The 18,556-nt window shown below is 48.6% G+C and overlaps 2 protein-coding genes across 7 annotated transcripts in view; one reads left to right on the top strand and one right to left on the bottom strand.

Moving 5' to 3' along the window:
* WDFY2 (WD repeat and FYVE domain containing 2) overlaps positions 1–6,848 on the top strand; it is a 149,895-nt gene extending 143,047 nt beyond the window's left edge. For both annotated transcript variants that reach the window (XM_010951440.3, XM_045514071.2), the window contains one exon: positions 352–6,848. In XM_010951440.3, coding sequence (XP_010949742.1) covers positions 352–381 — 30 coding nt within the window. In that variant the 3' untranslated portion in view covers positions 382–6,848. The remainder of the gene's footprint in view (positions 1–351) is intronic.
* A 1,213-nt stretch (positions 6,849–8,061) lies between these two features.
* The window catches only part of DHRS12 (dehydrogenase/reductase 12), a 36,308-nt gene continuing 25,813 nt past the window's right edge, over positions 8,062–18,556 (bottom strand). For 3 of the 5 annotated variants that reach the window (XM_074378114.1, XM_074378117.1, XM_074378118.1), the window contains 4 exons: positions 17,598–17,702; positions 16,166–16,256; positions 13,535–13,746; positions 8,062–8,450 (listed from right to left, as the gene is read on the bottom strand). In XM_074378114.1, the coding sequence (XP_074234215.1) occupies positions 8,379–8,450; positions 13,535–13,746; positions 16,166–16,256; positions 17,598–17,702 (480 nt within the window). In that variant the 3' untranslated portion in view covers positions 8,062–8,378. The remainder of the gene's footprint in view (positions 8,451–13,534; positions 13,747–16,165; positions 16,257–17,597; positions 17,703–18,556) is intronic. The other 2 variants (XM_074378116.1, XM_074378115.1) reach the window with 2 other exon arrangements.

Genomic DNA, 18,556 nt, shown 5'->3' with positions numbered 1-18,556 from the left:
TGCTTTATTTTCTATGAGACATCTTGTAGAACTGTTTGGAAGATTAGGTAAGATGTAGAGGACACAGCGCATCCTGGTACCATTTGTTGCCTCATACATGTCACTTCCCTTCCCCCTTAAATAAATCGAATCTGCCTTTATTCTCCATCAACTGGATTACAATTTCCAGCTGCCATTGCCCTGGTTTTGAGGATATGTTGAAACTTTTTCGTGGACAAATACTGTTTTATAGATTTATGAATGATGTTAGTTCAACACTTAGTTCCTTGTTAAATTTAAAAATTCTGTTGTAAGGACTGTCGGTCCTCAGCACAATTTAATTGTAGTTCATTAGAGCTCTTCTTTTTACAGCTGTGGGATATGACCCCGGTTGTGTCTTGATGACACTCTCAGGCATCAGAAAGATAGTATTTACTCAAGAAATGGTGGTTCTAATCCAAGTCATTACTGGAGCGGGAAAGCAGACGCGTGAGAAGGAAGAGAGAAGCTGAGTTTGCAGGTCAGCCGCGCCACAGCGCTGAGCATCAGTGAACTCACGAGGGAACGCTTTCAACTTGTTCATACGACATAAAAGAAGATATTTTTTTAACAAAGGGATTATACAGTCTGGCTGTGCTACATTGTTGTGAGTATCCTGGAGTATCCTGAAAACTGAGTTTGGGGTGTTTCATTTTCATATTTTTCAGCACTTCATTTTCGTTGTTGCTTTGTGCATTGAAGAAATAAGGGTGGTTGTTAAGTAGTTCCCATGTTTCCTTCACTTGGGCACGTGCCTTGCATCCTGTGATCAGCATCTTTTTCTTCTCTGTGTTTCCACCCTCACCTTCACTTGCCATTTGCCAGAGTTGGTGGCATTTACGGTTTATTTGCGGCGTTTCTGCTTCCATAGAAATCCTCTTCCATTGAGAGATTTGGAATATCATTTATGTGGGTTTCCCAACTGACTTCTTGAATCACCTGGAGAAGCATCCGTTTGTAATGTTGGGGTCACTCACGTTCTCATGGAGTGGAAATGATCTTGTGTTTCGGCCTCTGTTTTTCTGTCTTTCCCACGTTTAAAAAAAAAATGCTGGGAGAAAGCTGCTCCTAAACACTCTCATCACAGAGGCACATTTTCATAACTCAGACCTTCAACCCTCAGTGCCTGGATCATTTCTAATTCTGATCCTTTTATGTTTTAATTTTATTGACACAGCTCTCCGTCACTCATATTAAAAACAAAACCTTGCGTCCTCCAAGAATAGTGTCTTTTAAGATGTGTTTTTCCGTGTGATGTCACCTCTGAACTTGAACGTCTTCATTGCTTTGAGGTTGTAGCCTGCTTTTATTCTTCACTGTCTGTATTTTCTTCCCCTTTCAAAACTAGATATTTAAAGATTGTTATCTTCATGTATTTTATCTGAATACTTTGCACACTTTCATACTAAACCTGTGTGATCTGAGACATGGAAGACACTGAACCCTGCAGCTCATGCCCTGTTCCTGTTGGGCTTGTATGGGGTGAGGGGCTGTAGAAAATACACCTGCAGAACTCACTTTAAGGGAATCCAGTCAAACTTGATAAATTGAGGTGTTCTTGTGTGTAGTGACTCAACTTGGGATCCTGAAGTCTTTTTTAAAAATCTGATTTTCACCTGGAAAAACAGGATTTAAATTAGCGGCAGGCGTGTGCTGTGTGACCTCCCCATTTCTAAGCACTTTACAGGTACCACCTCATCCAGCCCGCACCTGTCAGGACCATGGCGGGGGGGGGGGGGTCACTGAGTCCTTGGGGTTCATCAGGTTAAACAGAGCCTTGCAGATGAACAGGCCAGTTATTTGCCCTTCCCAGTCTGAGCCCTGCCTCCACAGGGTCTTGTCCTCTTCCGATTTGACAACTTGGAGGATGGTAGTATTTAAAATCCTCCCTATTTTTTCTCTTTTCCTGGAAAGCATTTTTTTTTTTTCCCTCGTGATCTTTACTTTCCTTTCTAACCAGGAGAAACTACCAGCCATACTCGGATACTACCCCTAACACTGACCAAGCATGCTTCCTGAGGATGGGCTTCCTCAAGAGGCTTCTGCTGCTGCAGCTTTGAGGGTCAGGACAGTGGGTGTGCCCTGTGCAGCCCCGGGACCTGACAGCCAGGACCTGAGACGTCAGAGCACATCGGCCTGTGTGCCCAGATTCTAAGGTTGTGTACACACACACACACACATGCAATCGCCGACTTGTCACTTCACTGTCCCTTCCACACTCCCCTTGCAGGCCATCAGTCAAAGCCATTATAACCAACCTGTGTCTCTTCTGCATGGTTGGTCTGTGAGAGAGCTTTAAAAAGGGAATTCAACTGAAAATACTCAGATATTTTGTAGTTTACTACTAGAACATGGAGCCATTTACTCTGTTGTACAGGATAACAAACTATGTGTTGGAAATGAGTCATAGAAATGAATCGCTCTTGTCCCTCCCTCAACTCTGTGGCGTGGCCTGTACTGACAGAGGCAGACACAGTGTCAGGGAGGCAGCAGACCAGGCGCCCAGCAAACCTGACCTGGATCTGAGTTGGGTCGAGATGAGTTCAGACCCCACTGAGGAAGCTGACTGTCCCCAGTGGGTCACATGTGACACCGTGGTCCCTCTGGTCTGTGACCCTGCACTTCAGTCCAGCCGTCTCCCTCCCAGCGTGGCTGTACCCCAGCCCACAGAGCCACTCAGAGGTTGAACTCACTTGACACCTTGTTAGTGATGTGAGTTGTCATCAAAACCCACAGGTTTGTGGAAGTTTCCATGCTCTGTCCTTTTCTGTCTCCTCATCTCTGTCAGTGCTTGAATTTGGTGAGAAGTGCTTAGCCGACCAACTGTGTGTGTTTATAATACTGTGAACTCTTGAGTTTTACGATGGCTCCCCGTGTTTTGTAACTCATAGATGATATGTGTTGGTGTTGGGGTGCCTTCCATGCATCGTATGGAATAGAGGCTTCAGTCATTAGGAGTGGAAGCTGGCACCCACTCCTGGCTTTCCTCCTGTCTAGGTGAACTCACAGTTCGTTTCATCCCACTGGAATTGCACTTTACATGTATTTTTTGCTCTATTATTTCAACATACAGAAGCTTTGGCAGGTAACGCCTAACGCGATTATGTTGGGAAAGTGGCAGAACCACACATCACGCACAGGGCTGCCCTTTATGTGGGAGGATAAAACTGATCATGTGCTCTCAGTTTCTCCAAAGAAATGATGTTACTGGAACCTTTACCTGCCTGCCTTGTCCCCACAGTAGCAGAAGCTGTTTTAGATCAAGTACTTGGAGTTGTGTCTTTCTCTATGAGGTCTGCCAACCTCACGAGGTCTGTCATGATGTACTTCCCACTTGATTGTGCGAATTATTCACAGAATCATAAAATCACAAAACTGGAAGGGATCTTTTGAGTACTAGAATGTTCCAAGCACAGAACACCTTAGTCACACCAAGCAGGTCGATAGAGCAGAGGTATAAACTAGAGGAATCTAAAAGAAGAATTTTCGAGGAACAATTATTTTTGAACATTAGCTGCGTGAGTGGGAGGAATGACTTGCAGCCTTGAGACGGGGCTCTCAGGAACCGGGTCTGTTGACCCGTAGATCATTGGAGGTGAATCTGATCATTCTGGCCGCAACCCTGTGGTTCCGAGCGGGTGGGCCCGTGCAGTGAGGTGGTTATTGCAGGTCTTCATCAGCATAAACTCCTTCCCACGCTCGTCCCCACAGACCAACCCAGCTGCAAAATTCCAGTGCAAACCAGGGGCCCTGGAAACGCACCTTCCCCTCTGTGTGCAGGCTGGCCGAGTGAGTTCCTTCACTGCCCTTCTTATGGTACATGGCCTTTTCCTGTTCTGAGATTCATTTCTCAAAGGCCTAATTTATTTTTGCTTAACATTAATCAGTTTTCAAAAGCCTGAATTTTGACTTTTAAGCAAGGGTCTAGGTCTCAACTATGTATCAAAGTTACTGGACATAAATATTCCTTAAATGAGATTCCTTTGGTTTTGCCTTCTCATAGTAGTTTAATTGTGTATGTAAGTGACCTTGTCTGCTAAGACTTATATTTTAAAGTGGAAGAAAGCATTGTGCCAAAACATTCTTTTTTCCCTTTCTCCTTTAGAATAATGTTAAGTTACATTTTTCCTGATGTGCAAGTGGATATATAGGGCTGTGACTGGGAAACACAGAAGCAAAGTTCTGAGCACTGCAGGATCTAGGTGACCCTTGAGGCTCTCAGTCTATCCAGTTCAACCATTTGCTGGGCATCCACCACGCAGCAGGCTTTGAAGCAGGCCCTGGGGTCACCAGGGCCATTCTGTGGCTGGGACAGAGGCCACACTAATGAGTAGATGGAGCGTTTCCGTGTCAGGTGATAAATTCAGTGATGGAAGCCACGTGGGGTCCTGCCCAGGAGCTGCACGGGTGCCCCTGCCCCAGCGGGTGGAGCCAGGGGACTTCGCAGAGGAAAGGACTTCTGAGCTGAGTGTTGAAGGATGTGTTGGAGTGATGGAGTAAGGAAATGACCTTCCAGGTTGTGGAAACAGCGTAAACAAAGGCCCAAGAACAGCCTCAGCCTGGTACTTGGGGCCCATGGTGATCTGGAGTCGCCAGAGGGTACCACATGTGCAGCTGCCTCCCAGAGCCTGAGCTCCTGTCTCCGTGAGACACCGATGCTCATGACCCCAGAGAGGGAGGCGGCACATGGTCCCCCCCCGGCATTTACCCGGAGGCCTGTCATTTTGAGAGTCAAATTGTCCTACAGCTGAGGCTAGTTACCAGTTTCTTGTTCTTTGGAAATACCTGGAATTATTATCTTAAAATGGCCCCTGGTAACTAACTTTTGAACTTCGTGGGGGCATAGCTCCTCACTAGAGGCCTCCGCTTGCACGGACTTGGCCTCGAAGAGCTTACGACATACTCTGTTGGGACACAGGGGCCAGGCTTAGCTTGACCTTTGAAAAAGGACAGACCTTGACCTGTGGCGGGGGAGACTGTCCTGTAGGGGGGACACTGCACTCACACGCAGCGCAAGCAGGCCACCACCGCCCTCGTTTCCCTCCCGGCCTTGAGTCATTCTTGCAAGTCATGGGTCATTTCAGTACAGTGAGGTCAGTGTGATAAACCCTCATCACGGTGGCACTGACCGAGTGGACGGGAACGTTTTTCTCAATTCAGTGACAGTAAAAGGGTTTCAGGCAGCCACCACCCCGGGGACCTGGCTCTACCGAGCAGGGGTGTCCCAGCACGCTGCCGCAGGCTACTTTCTAGTATTTACTATGCCATCCACTTGCCTTTTCCTTTCGGTGTCCAAGCATCATATGTCCGTAACTTAATTCAGGAACACCCATGTTCATTTTTAAACCTTAGCTCAACTTTTACAACCAAGAACTAAATACGCACCAACCCTGGGGTTTCTAGTTTGTAATTCTGCCTTTAAACATTATCCTTTCCACCGACAAGCCTATTTAGGCCTAACACAAGAAAGCAGGGATTAAAATTAGATCTGTTCAACACTGGAATGGGATTCCTCTTTTGTTTCTCATGCCAGGGGATTTTTGGACAGTACATAGCCCCTTGTCTGTTGTGGAAAGGAGAGTAAAAGTCTTGAGGAAAAGTTGAATTTGATGATTGTTCTTAAGATTCCTTCCAGTCCGTGATCCTATGACTTGATGACTGTTGTTTGTTACTGGACAGGCCCAACCCTGACCAGTGACCTGCCCACACGTGGCCAGCTTAACTCAGGTAAATGGGAGCAGATCCCCATGCCTTTGTCTTCTGTCACATCAAGTAAATTGCTTCCTGTATTTTCCCATCTAGAGCCCTGGAGGTTTGGAAAAAATGGTGAAGGTGGAGGTCAATCATGGGACCGTCTCATTAAAAACAGACACTTCAAAGTGTTCACTTTTGTGAGTCCAAAAGTGTGCCTGGCTTTCTGGGGCAAGAAAGAGAACTGCGGGTTGACTTACGGGTTAGATTTGGGATAAGACCTTGATATTTAGGGTCCTTTCTTTTTTCCTCCTTGGTTCTCTGGGGAGCAAGAGAGGGTAAACTGTAACACAAAAAGGGGAAATGGTTTGAAAAAAAGTATTTCATTTAAACACTTTTTTTTCATTTAAGTGGATGGCTGCCTTATGTTAATAACATACACCACTATGAAGTACGGACCAAAACACTGGTGTCGCTGATAACCATTGTATTCCTATGTATTTGTGTTTTACGCCATCTGCCTTTTTTCCCCAACGTACTGTCATTTTGCAAAAGAAAATCTTTGTATGAAAAGTGCAAAAACTGTTACTAACTGGACAACAGGGGAGGTGCTAGCCCCACACTCGTGCCTGCCTGCCGCGGCCTCCGTGCCAGGGACACGGCTCCTCCATCCTGCGCGCCCATCATTCCACAGCCGCATCGGAACCTGGCTGCAGCGGGCGCATTGCTTTATGGATGTCTGTTCCTTTCTTTTTGAAATGAGAGATTCTCCAAGGGGTGAGGCTGAGGCTCTAACAAGCCCACAGCTGGAACAGATTGCTCAGATGTGGCTCTAGCCAAACCCCTCTGGCCTTGCCACGCCCTCTGCCGCTAGATTCCACCAGGAGGACCAAGCAGTCTTGACGCTGACTTCCTGAATGTGATCAGGTGGGAACGAGCAAGCACTTCCCATCATGTTACAATGTCTGGATCTAGGTCTACATTCAGATGCTGCTGGATGCTGTGAATGTTTCTGAGCTCTGCTCAGCTTCCCACTGTGCTTCCCTCTAACTGAAATATACGCGTTGCCATTACTGATATCAGAGACTCTCAATGCAAGTTACTGCCCTGGTTTAAAATAAATGTCTGTGGAAACCTTCCTGCAGCTGTGGTCCCATCAATTTGTTGTTGAGCTGTACCACGTGCCCACACGCACCCCAGCAGCCCCGACTTGGTCTCACCCTGGCTGGCTGACTAGGCTCGAGGGCACAGCAGATGGGGTGTGGCCGAGTAGTCCTTTTCATTTTCTCTTTGTCACGGAAGACTGCTTTAACTGTGGCTGATAAACTTTTCAAATGAAGAGAAAGAGGACTCAGGGAAAATACAGCCAGGAAAAAGCCTCTGTAAAAATTTATGAGGCCCATTTTATGGATAAGAAGAGACGTTGGAAGAAATCAATGACCTGCACACTGTCGAACAGCCAGTGGGTGGGGCGGCTGGGTCGCACCAGGGCCACCATCCCAGTGATGTCCTTCCCTCCACCTGCCTGTGCTGGTGAATGCCCCCCGCCCACACACCCCCCCAGAACTCCAGAAGCCCGTGCTTTCCTTCCAGAGAGGAGACTGCTCCCTGACCTTCCCAGCAGATGCACCAGGAAAACCCTTCCTTGGCTGAGAGCCTGGATCGGAGCACCTGAGGCCCTGCCGAGGCCTGGCACCTTGGGACTGGCTGAGCCATGCCCAGCTGGGTTTTCTGCCGCTATGGGTGATGAGTTATGTTTATTTCACCTTGAACATCAAGAATGTAAGTAAATAATAACTCTGTTCATTGATTTTGTTACAACTTTCCCTAGCATCACTAAGAGGTAAAATGGGGGTTAACACAGAAGTTTTACCAGACTGTAGCACCGGAATGCCAGGTGCATAACTGAAGCCGCGCCTAATCTTAAGAAATGTCAAACCAGGCCTCACGTGACTGTTTGTGTAAACAGGCACTGAGTCTTAGTTCAGCTCTGCTCCAGGGGCCTGGGGGCCAGGCCAGGGCCGCAGAGAGCCCCCTCCTGCCTCTCTCTCCCAAAAAGAAGTGTGGGGTACTCTTAAACAGACTCTAAGAAAACCACATTCTCAAATGAAAGATTTACATAGGAAAAGAAGCTGCTGAGGAAGGTGATGATTTGCTTGTTCCCAGCCCCGTTCTGTGTGGGTTCCTTCCTGCTACAGGGGGTGGGGGTCATCTTTAGGGGGATTTTTTTGGTGTGAGTTATTAAGTGCTGATGTTAACAGCTAACATATATCAAGTCTTTACGATGCACCAACCGTTCTTCTAAGTGCATTACAAATAGTAACTCAATCAGGTAACAATCACCCCATGAGGTACGCAGCACTATAATCTTCTTTACTGCCAGGGAAGATGAAGCCCCAGAGGGTAAGTAACCCGACCTGTGGTCCCACGGTGAGGTGGTGGTGGATCAAGCCTTCAAAACTGGGCTTTATAAAGAATGGGGTTAATTTCTGTGACCGTAGATGGAGGGGAAACCAGCTCAAAGCGCAACAGTGGAATATGAGCCAATCTCCAGGGCCATGGGGGGAAGCAGAAGTGGGGTCTGCTCACTGGCCTCTGGTCCACACCTTCCCATGTTGGGTCTGGCCTGGCCTATTTAAATCTCTGAGCCATCTCTTCCAGGATTTCAATTAGTTTCTCCTCTTCAGCTGGTGAGGACGATGTTCTAGCAAGAGGCAAGTGTGTGGGCACTGGTTTCCGATCTAAAAGTGAGAGAGGAAAACAAAGATGTGAGCAGCTCGGCAGCATGGATGGACCTCTGTGGCTGATGCACAGGCCTCAGCCCCGTCATTTCATCAACACTTGCCTGGGAGGGGCCCATCATGGGAGTCAGATGCAGTCCTTGTCCTCATGGGTCCACACGGACAATGAGGTGTGACAGAAGGGAGACCAGATAGCCAAGATGGCAGAGTGGAGGACACAGAGCTCACCCTCTCCCACAAGTAAGCCAAAGCTACATCTACATACAGAACAATTCGCACAGAATACCTACTGAACTTTGGCAGAATATCTCTTACTTCAGTACTACAAGAATCCTCATAAAAACAGGTCAGAAAAAGAAAGAAAAAGGAAATCAGTGCAGGACCTGTCCCCTGGGGAGGGAGCAGCAAAAGAGGAAAGCACCCTCTCTCTGGGAAGCCCCCTCCCCAGCAGGGAGGTCAGCGGGGACAGAAAGGGAGCTTCAGAGGCTCCAAGGAGAAAGCAGAAGCCACTTGGCACACAGAACTGAGAGGAACTGACACAGAAGTCCCCTGCAATCCCTAGCTCAAGACATGAGCCAGTGGGGGCAGGCCAGGACTGGCTGTTGGAGCTCAGTCTTCTAAGAGTGAGCCCAGGGAGAGGACTGGGGCTGACTGCACAGAGGCGGCCTTGGGACTGGAGTGCAGTGCAGGCTGTGGCTGAGAGTGTGCAGAACAGGACAGGCTGGGTGCCCCATAAAAAAAAAAGGCATCACTGCTGGTGCATGCGGAGGGGGTGGGGGGCAACACAGCCAGGCCATAGCTGCCGTATTTGAAGAAATCTTGACTGAAGACTTCCCAAACCTAAAGAAGGAAACAGATATCCAAGTACAGGAAGCACAGAGGGTCCCAAACAAGATGAACACAAACAGATCTACACAAAGACATTATAATTAAGATCGCCAAAGTTAAAGATGAAAGATTCTAAAGGCAGCAAGAGAAAAACAAAGAGTTAGTTACATGGGAACCCCTATAAGGCTTTCAGCTGATCTCTCTACACACACACTGCTGGCCAGAAGGGAGTGGCAAGATATATTCAAAGTCCTGAATGAGAAAAAGCTGCAACATAGGATACTCTACCCAGCAAAACTATCCTTTAGAATAGAAGGAGAGAGAGAATTTCACAGATAAGCAAACACTAAAAGAACTCAGCAATACTAAAACCTGTCCTAAAATATTGAAAGGTCTTCTCTAAATAGAAAAGAAGCAGGAAGCTACAGAAAAGAGAAAACCATAACTGGAAATGTGATGACTACAATGAACTGCACGAGAATAAACATGAAAGTGTAAAAGAGGGTATCAAAATCATAAAAGGTGGGAGAGGGGAGCAAGAAAATGTAGATTTTCTTTTCATTCTTCTTAGGATGTGTTTGAGCCTATATGACTACCAATCTAAAGCAAGCTAACGTACTTAAACAGGGTAATACTATGACAAATGCTGGAGAGGCTGTGGAGAAAAGGGAACACTCCTTCACTGCTGGTGGGAATGCAGTTTGGTGCAGCCACTGTGGAAAACAGTATGGAGATTCCTCAAAAGACTAGGAATAGACTTACCATATGACCCAGTCATCCCGCTCCTGGGCATATATCCAGAAGGAACCCTATTTCAGGATGACACCTGCACCCCAATGTTCATAGCAGCATTATTTACAATGGCCAAGACATTGGAACAGCCTAAATGTCCATCAACAGATGACTGGATAAAGAAGAGGTGGTATATTTATACAATGGAATACTACTCAGCCATAAAAACCAACAACATAACACCATTTACAGCAACATGGATGCTTCTGGAGAAGGTCATTCTAAGTGAAGTAAGCCAGAAAGAGAAAGAAAAATACCATATGAGATCACTCATATGTGGAATCTAAAAACAAACAAACAAAGCATAAATACAGAACAGAAATAGACTCATAGACACAGAATACAGACTTGTGGTTGCCAAGGGGGTAGGGGGTGGGAAGAGATAGACTGGGATTTCAAAATTGTAGAATAGATAAACAAGATTATACTGTATAGCACAGGGAAATATATGTAAGATCTTATGGTAGCTCACAGAGAAAGGAATGTGACAATGAATATATATATGTTCATGTATAACAGAAAAATTGTGCTCTACACTGGAATTTGACACAACATTGTAAAATGAATATAAATCAATAAAAAATGTTAAAAAAACAAAACAAAACAGGGTAATACTCAATGGTGAAAAGTTGAAAGCCTTCCCACCAAAATCTGGAACAAGACAAGGATGCCCACTCTCCCCACTTCTGTTCAACATAGTATTGGAAGTCCTAGCCATATAAATCGGGGGGGGGGGGAGGGATCCAAATTGGAAGAGAAGAGGTAAAATTATCACCATTTGTGGATGACATGATACTGTATATAGAAAACCCTAAAGGCTCCACATAAAAATTATTAGAGCTAGTAAAAGAATTAGGCAAGGTAGCAGGATGCAAGATTAACATAAAGAAATCAGTGCATTTCTTTACACTAACAATGAAAGAGCAGAAAAAGAAAGTAAAGAAACAATCCTCTAAAATCACATCCAAAAAATAAAATATTAAGGAATAAATCTGACCAAGGAGGTGAAAGACTTATACACAGAGAACTACAAAACATTGATTACGAAAATTAAAGATTACTTAAAGAAATAAAAGGTTATCCCATGCTCTTGGATTGGAAGAATTAATATTGTTAAAATGGCCATACTGCCCATTGGCAATCTACAGACGTAATGCAAATCCCTATCAAGTTATCCAGGATATTGTTCACAAAACTAGATTAATCCTAAAATTTATGTGGAATCACAGAAGACCCAGAACTTCCAAAGCAATACTGGAAAAAAAAAAAAATGAAGCTGGAGGAATAACCCTCCCAGACTTCAGGCAATACCAGAGCTACAGTAATCATAATAGTATGGTATTGGCACAGAAACAGATATATGGATCAATGGAACAGAACAGAGAGCCCAGAAATAAACTCACAAACTTATAGTCAATTAATCTTCTACAAAGGAGGCAAGAGGATACAATGGAGAAAAGACAGCCTCTTCAGCAAGTGGTGTTGGGAAACTGGACAGCAGCATGTAAATCAGTGAAGTTAGAGCACTCCCTCACACCATACACAAAAATAAACTCAAATGGCTTAAAGACTTAAACATAAGACATGACACTATAAACCTCCTAGAAGAAAACATTGGCAAAACATTTTCCGACATAAATCTTAGCAATGTTCTCCTAGGCCAGTCTACCCAGGCAATAGAAATAAGAGCAAAAATAAACAAATGGGATCTAATTAAACTTGTAAGTTTTTGCACAGCAAAGGAAACCATAAGCAAAACCAAAAGACAGCCTATGGAATGGGAGAAAATATTTGCAAGTGATGAGACCGACAAGGGCTTAATTTCCAGAATACATAAACAGCTCACACAACTTAACAAAAAAACCAAACAACCCAATCCAAAACTGGGCAGAAAACCTAAACAAGCAATTCTCCAATGAAGACATACAAATGGCCAACAGGCACATGAAAAAATGCTCAGTATTTCGCTCATTATCAGAGAAATGCAAATCAAAACTACGATGAGCTATCACCTCACACCAGTGAGAATGGTCGTCATTCAAAAGTCCACAAACAATAAATGCTGGAGAGGGTGTGGAGAAAAGGGAACCTTCCTACACTGTTGGTGGGAATGCAGTTTGGTGCAGCCTTTATGGAAAACAGTATGGAGATTCCTCAAAAAACTAAAAATACACTTACCCTATGACCCAGCAATCCCACTCCTGGGCATATTAAGTGGAGGGAACTGTAATTCAAAAAGATACATGCATGCCAATTTTCATAGCAGCACTATTAATAATAGCCAAGACATGGAAACAGCCTAAATGTCCATCAGCAGATGACTGGATAAAGTTGTGGTAAATATATACACTGGAATACTACTCAGGCATAAAAAGAATAAAATGTCATCTGCAGCAACATGGATGGGCCTGGATATTGTCATTCTAAGTGAAGTAAGCCAGAAAGAGAGAAAAATACCATATGGTATCACTTATATGTAGAATCTTAAAAAAGATACAAATGAACTTATTTACAAAACAGAAACAGACTCACAGACATAGAAAACAAACTTATAGTTACCAGGGTAGGGGGCAGGGCATAGGAAGGGATAAATTGGGAGTTCGAGATTTGCAGATCCTAACTACTATATATAAAATAAATCAACAACGAGGTCCTACTGTAGAGCACACAGAACTATATTCAAGATCTTGTAGTAACTTGTAATGAAAAAAATATGAAAAGGAATATATGTATGTATATGTGTGACTGAAACATTATGCTGTACACCAGAAATTGACACATTATAAACTGACTATACGTCAATTAAAAAAAGAAGAAGGGAGACCGAGTCAGGGTGGACAGGTGTCAAGCTGAGTTTCAACAGGACTCCAGGTGGCTGGGGGGAAGGTCCTCAGGCCTAGGTGCTGGCTGGGTGGGGTTGGGGGACTGGGGAGTGTGTTGTGTTTGGGAACTGGCAGCTGGTAGCCAGAGGAGAAGATTCGGGCTGCCACAGGGTCACCAGAGCTTCATAGTGGCTCAAGCAAAAGTGACCACATCCATGATGGGGAAAGAGCCAGCGAGAAGACCCTAGCCTCCGCCCAAGGTCACATGTTCTCTTTGACCGTCTTCCCTCAGCCTGCTTCCTCCCTGAGCACTTGCCCCCGGGACCCTGCCCAGGTAGGAACACAACCTTAACAGGTAACTGCCTCCTGAAACAGAAAAGCTGAGTCACCGGCTCCGCACTGCTGCCCTGGGCCCCTCCCACCCCCAGGGGACAGAGAAGGAGCTCCCTTCTCCAGGCGCCACGGGGCCTGGTCTTGCCCAAATGCTGAGGACAGGGATCACAGTCCGAGGATTTCATCCTCAAAGGACCCACTGAGTTCAGAAAGATAGATGGAAAGAGCAGGGGGTGCAAAGCCCTTCACAAAACTAACCCCAGCAGGCAAATGAGCCGTCCTCTGGCACAATCACAGCCCCACCCTCACCCGAGTTTCATGGAGAGGAGGGTGGTTTGGGGAAGGAGGGTCCTGGGCACCTTCACACCTGGGGAGGAAGTCACCTTGGAAGAAGAGGCCGCTGGGCTGCGCGGTGGCGGCGGGGGCGAGGGCCAGCCACAGCACGGTGTCCGCGCCCTGGGCCGCAGAGCGCAGCCTGTCCCCCATGCTGGCGTGGAACCCTGGCATGGAGAGCCGCACGCCTGCGAGAAGGGAGGGGACACAGACGAGGTGGTTAGGTCAGCGTCCTTGACTGAGGAGACCGCGTGCGGCTGGCTTCTTTCATCACCAAAATAACCATGATAAAATGGAACAGGATCACAGACTGCCCTCTTTCCACTGCACAACAGGATTTATCTCGGCTGTTCAGATCTCAGCCTTGTTACAAAGCCCTCTGCGGCCTGGGAGGAACGTGCTGCTCACCAGAGCCCCAGAGCGTGTTGGGTCCCGTGTCCCCCAGGCTCCAGGGCCCGGGGGACCCCAACCAGCCCGTTCCCTGGGAGCAAAATCACCCACACCTCCCCCCTTTCTATCCTAAGAAATGCGGTATTGGCTGCACTGAGGCCGGGAGGACCAGACTCCCGCCTCCAGGGTGAGCCACCTCTCCCAGGATCCTGGCTGATGGATGGGTCCTTGGACCGCACTAGTGTTTTTTACTTTTTAGGGAACTTTTTACTTCCTGCCAAGCTCCCCTGCGTCATCTCCCTCTGCACTGCAAGTCCCGGCTACACAGAGGTCCCTCTGCTGGTGTCGCCTCCCCAGCCCCCCTCTTCACTGCGGGCAGCCCAGCGCTGGCTGCAGGCTACACCCGTTTGCCCACAGACCTTGGGGAACACACTGTCTCTACAGTGAGCACATTGGGAAACAAAACTGCTCTCTCATGAAGCCAAGGAAAGAAAAGGAAGCAGAGAAACAACATTTGAGAGCAGTGATGAGATCAGAGGATTTCAGAGATAGAAAGGATCATCTAATCTAGGCCCTTGTTTTGTAAATTAGAAATAAAGGTTTGGTTTTTTTCTTTGTACAGAAGCAATACGTGCTTACTGTGGGAAAAATTGGGAAACACTGACCAGCAGAAAGAAGGAATTTGAACCCTGAGTGGTACCACTCAGGGAGGACAAGTGTCCCCTAGCTCAGGCCCTGCGCAGCCCTCCCTCGGGCCTCTGTGTCCACAGGCAGGCCGTCTGCAGCCGAGCTGCCCAGTCCTTGCCCTGTGACCTTGGACAGCAGACGGCAGATCCGGGTGGTGGGCTTGCTAGCACGGATTCTGCCAGCACACAGGCTGCTGTGGGAGCTGTCAGGGTGAGGTACCCGGGAAGATGAGAGGCTGGCAGCTCTCCACGGCCTGATGGAGCTACGTGGTCTCCTGTCAGGAAGTGACAAGAAGTGAGACGCTATCCTCTTCCAACAGCCCTGGCCTGAGTCCCTCCTGGGGTGCTGGGCTGAGGACACCCCCTTTGCTTTACAACGGAGGTGTCTGGAGGCTGCCAGACATCCCCGGATCCGGGCCACAGAGGGCTGGTCTGTGTCAGGTCTCCCTGCCAGGTCTCCTGGGATGCTGCGTAGCACCAACATACACCTTTCTCCGTGGGGATGTGGGTGTATCAAAACTAAGACCGTGAGGCACATATGACTTGGGGCCTGATATCTTCATTTAATGACAGTGCAGTTTTCCTTTCCCGTAGACATGTATCCTCGGCAGAGTTTTCAGGGCTGAGCAGATTCCTCGTGCAGGTGTTCCATAATCTATTAATTCACCTAGCACTGGTGCTGTGACGAGCAACCTCATCTCCACAGCTCTCATGATTTCTTAGGATGAATTCCAAGGGTGTGTGTTACAAATGTTAAGGCTTCTAATAAGCCGGCTTTCAGAAAGGTGATGGCAAGTGTATGAGAACACCTGCTCCCCAAAACGCTGTAGCCCGGCCCCACAGGGAAGCCCTTGCCTCTGTGTGTTCCGGGTCCCCACCTGTAACTGGGGGCGATAGCAGTGCCCACCGCACGGGGGCTGTGAGGACAAGCGCCTCATGTCCACACAGCCTGAGAGCAGCCCCGGGCACTCAGGTGTCCTGCGGGGGCTGTTTTCAGTTCCCTTGCTGGGGGAGGAGGAAAGGGCTCAGAGCCCAAGTGATCTGCCTGGGCTCACGGAGCTGGGAGGGGCAGTGCCTGAAAGGAGCGCTCCTCTCCTGCCCTGCTGCTCCAGAGAATTCCACCCCTTAGTGATTATTTGCCTTTGTGCATTCATGTCCAGAAACCTGGGGAGTGGTGAGGTGGCCTATCCTCATGTCCCCAGCACCTCCCTGTGACTTCCCTGGGCCCTCGTTCATTCCTCTCACTTGGGAATGCCTGTGTGGATCAGATCCCACTCCCGAGGGAGGCCCCCAGCACCGCCCCCCCCGCCCCGCCCCCTCCCTCAGCCACACACACGGCAAACCGACAACAAGACCACCTGTGGGACCAGGCTTCTCCCCCTCCAGCCCCGGCCTGCCCCTCACGTGGGAGCGAATTCCTAGTCCTCATGACACAGGTTTCAGGTCATTCCTGGGGAGAGTCAATCCTGCGGCTGCCCAGATATTTTTAGATGAAATGCAGGCGGCAAGGAAATTAAAGGCTACGACCTACCTGGGGTGTCGGCCCAGCCGGGATGCATGCAGGAGAAGTGGATGGCCGGGTGCGCTCGGGCCCAGTGCTCCGTCAGAACCACCTGCTGCCTCTGGACGGGCCAGGAGAACAAGTGGGAGGGGAGAGGGCCGCGGGCGCACAAAGTCAGCCCCTACCCGGCCAGGCCCGGACTCTGCAACGTCAGGTGATCACCTTCCTCGAGAATCTTCCGGCTCCAACCCAGTGCTGCGTCCTGGCCCCTCCGTCGGAGGTGCGGACAGACCAGCACCAGGAACGAGGGCACCGCACGCTGCCCGCTGCCTGGGGGCTTCTCTCCCCGACCCCCATGAAATTACACCCAGAGCTTCCTCTTTCCTAGTTGCTTCTGTGGCCCTATTTGTTGCCAGACACAGCTCAGTGAGGTCACGGCCGGCCCGGCTCGCGGCAGACCTGGGCCCAGCACAGACGGGCACGGCGTGGTGCCGCGGACAGGAGCAGGAACCCCGCCTCGGAGTGGAGGAGCCGTGCTGGAGATGCTGGAGAACACCAGCTGCGGATCTTTTAAAGACCCTTTCGGTACTTAATGACCCCACCTAAGCCTCAGCTGTGTGGAGGCTGCCGCCCAATCGCAGGGCAGTTTGATTACATTTTGCAAGGAACTCCATCTGGGCCTGATTGACGGAGTGCGTGGTTTATTCCTGCGTCCCCTGGAGAAACCGTAAAGAAGTATGGTTCCTTCAAATGTCAGGATTTTGAGTCATAAGAGGAAATCTGCCAGGATTTGGTCTGGGGGTCGAGGAGCAAAAGGGGGGTGGGGGGTGAGGTGGGGCAGCAGACCACACCAACAAGAGGGAAGGCTGGTGAGCCCGGCAGCTTCACAAACGAGGGAGCCCAACCAGGTGAATTTAAGGGCAGGAACTGTAAATGCGGACGGTATACAGCCGGCTTTTAAAACAGCTGTGATAAACTGAGATATAGCAGTGTGACTACACTTTCTCTTAACATCAGGCATGAGATCCAGACCCCTGCCCTTTCATGTCTTCAGAATCGAATGCACATGTCAGTCAAAGGGAGCCCGGAACCCAGACTTGTTCTGGTGGCATCTGTCCAGCCAGTGAGCAGGGCTGCCCAGGGAAGGGAGTGACCTCCCGCGGTCCCTACTCCCTCGGAGCCGTGCAGGGCAAGGAACCTCTGCCGGACCCCTGCTTCGGTGCTCACCCACTCGCACATTCTCCTTGTGGGTCTGAGAAACCCAGGAAGAGAGCTGGCAGATTTTGTGGCTCCTCCTAGGGGCAAGGTGAACCCCCGCCCCAGACCCCCACTCCACCCCCTCCCCCCAGTCTGAGCAGAGCTGCTCTCTCCCCACCTGGGGACATTCGGGTGCTGCTGTGAATTACTAGGATCCAAATTAATGTGCACCCATGTGGCAGTCTTGAGAAAACCCCCCACTCACTTTGTTTTGTGCGTAGACCATAGTTCCATTGAAAGCTGTCCTTTCTGACTGTAGGTCGTTGGTATTCAGTTTCTGAACCAACATTCCTCCAGAGGAGACCGTTATCTGTGATGAACATAATGGAGATTTGTAAAGAAAAGTTTGTGATACCTCCGCGTTCCTCTTCTCCTTCAAGCAGTGTATTGGTTTCTTGTTGCTGCTGCAACAAATGACCGCAAACTTAGTGGCTTATAAAATCGCAAATTCTCTCACAGCACTGAAGTCAGAGTCTGAAATGGGTCTTATGGGGCTAAAATCAAGGTGTTAGCAGAGCTGCGTTCCTTCTGGCAGTTTTGGGGGGAATCTGTTCCTTGCCTTCCCCAGCTTCTAGAAGCCGCTTGCAAGCCTTCGTTTGTGGCTGCACCACCCGACCACCTCTGCCCCCATTGTCACGTCTCCTTCACTGACTCTGGCCCTCTTCTCAGGACCCCTGTGACTACATGGGCCACCTGGATAGCCCATGATACCCTCTGCCTCTCAATACCCTTAATCACCTCTGCAAAGTCCCCTTTTGCCATATTCACAGGTGCCAGGAATTAGGACCTGGACATCTGGGTCGGGGGAGGTCACCACAGCAGAGAGAAGGCAGCCAGTGTAAACTGCCGCCTTCCTGATTTTTCTGATTTCTGTCATTTTACTCTATTAGCCATAACTCCGCTCGCCTGCCCCCTCCCATTTGAGCGGCAGGTTCTTGAGGAAGTGCACCCGCCCAGCCCAGCCTGCCTGCCTCCCGAAGCTGCCCCTGCTTCAGAAGCTTTGTTGACTCTAAGATGACACCCAGGAAAAGGCTTCAGCGAGGGCTGGGATCTTCGACACGACTCTTTGCAGGGCTCTGCCTCCCTTTTCAGAGGGACTTGGTGGGCCAGGTGTGGGCGGCAGCCACCCAGCCACGACGAGACAGGAGCAGGGGAGGTGGAGGG

The sequence above is a fragment of the Camelus bactrianus genome, chromosome 14, assembly GCF_048773025.1.
Source record: "Camelus bactrianus isolate YW-2024 breed Bactrian camel chromosome 14, ASM4877302v1, whole genome shotgun sequence".
In the NCBI taxonomy this organism is placed as follows: Eukaryota; Metazoa; Chordata; class Mammalia; order Artiodactyla; family Camelidae; genus Camelus; species Camelus bactrianus.
This window is presented reverse-complemented; position numbering and strand designations above follow the sequence as displayed.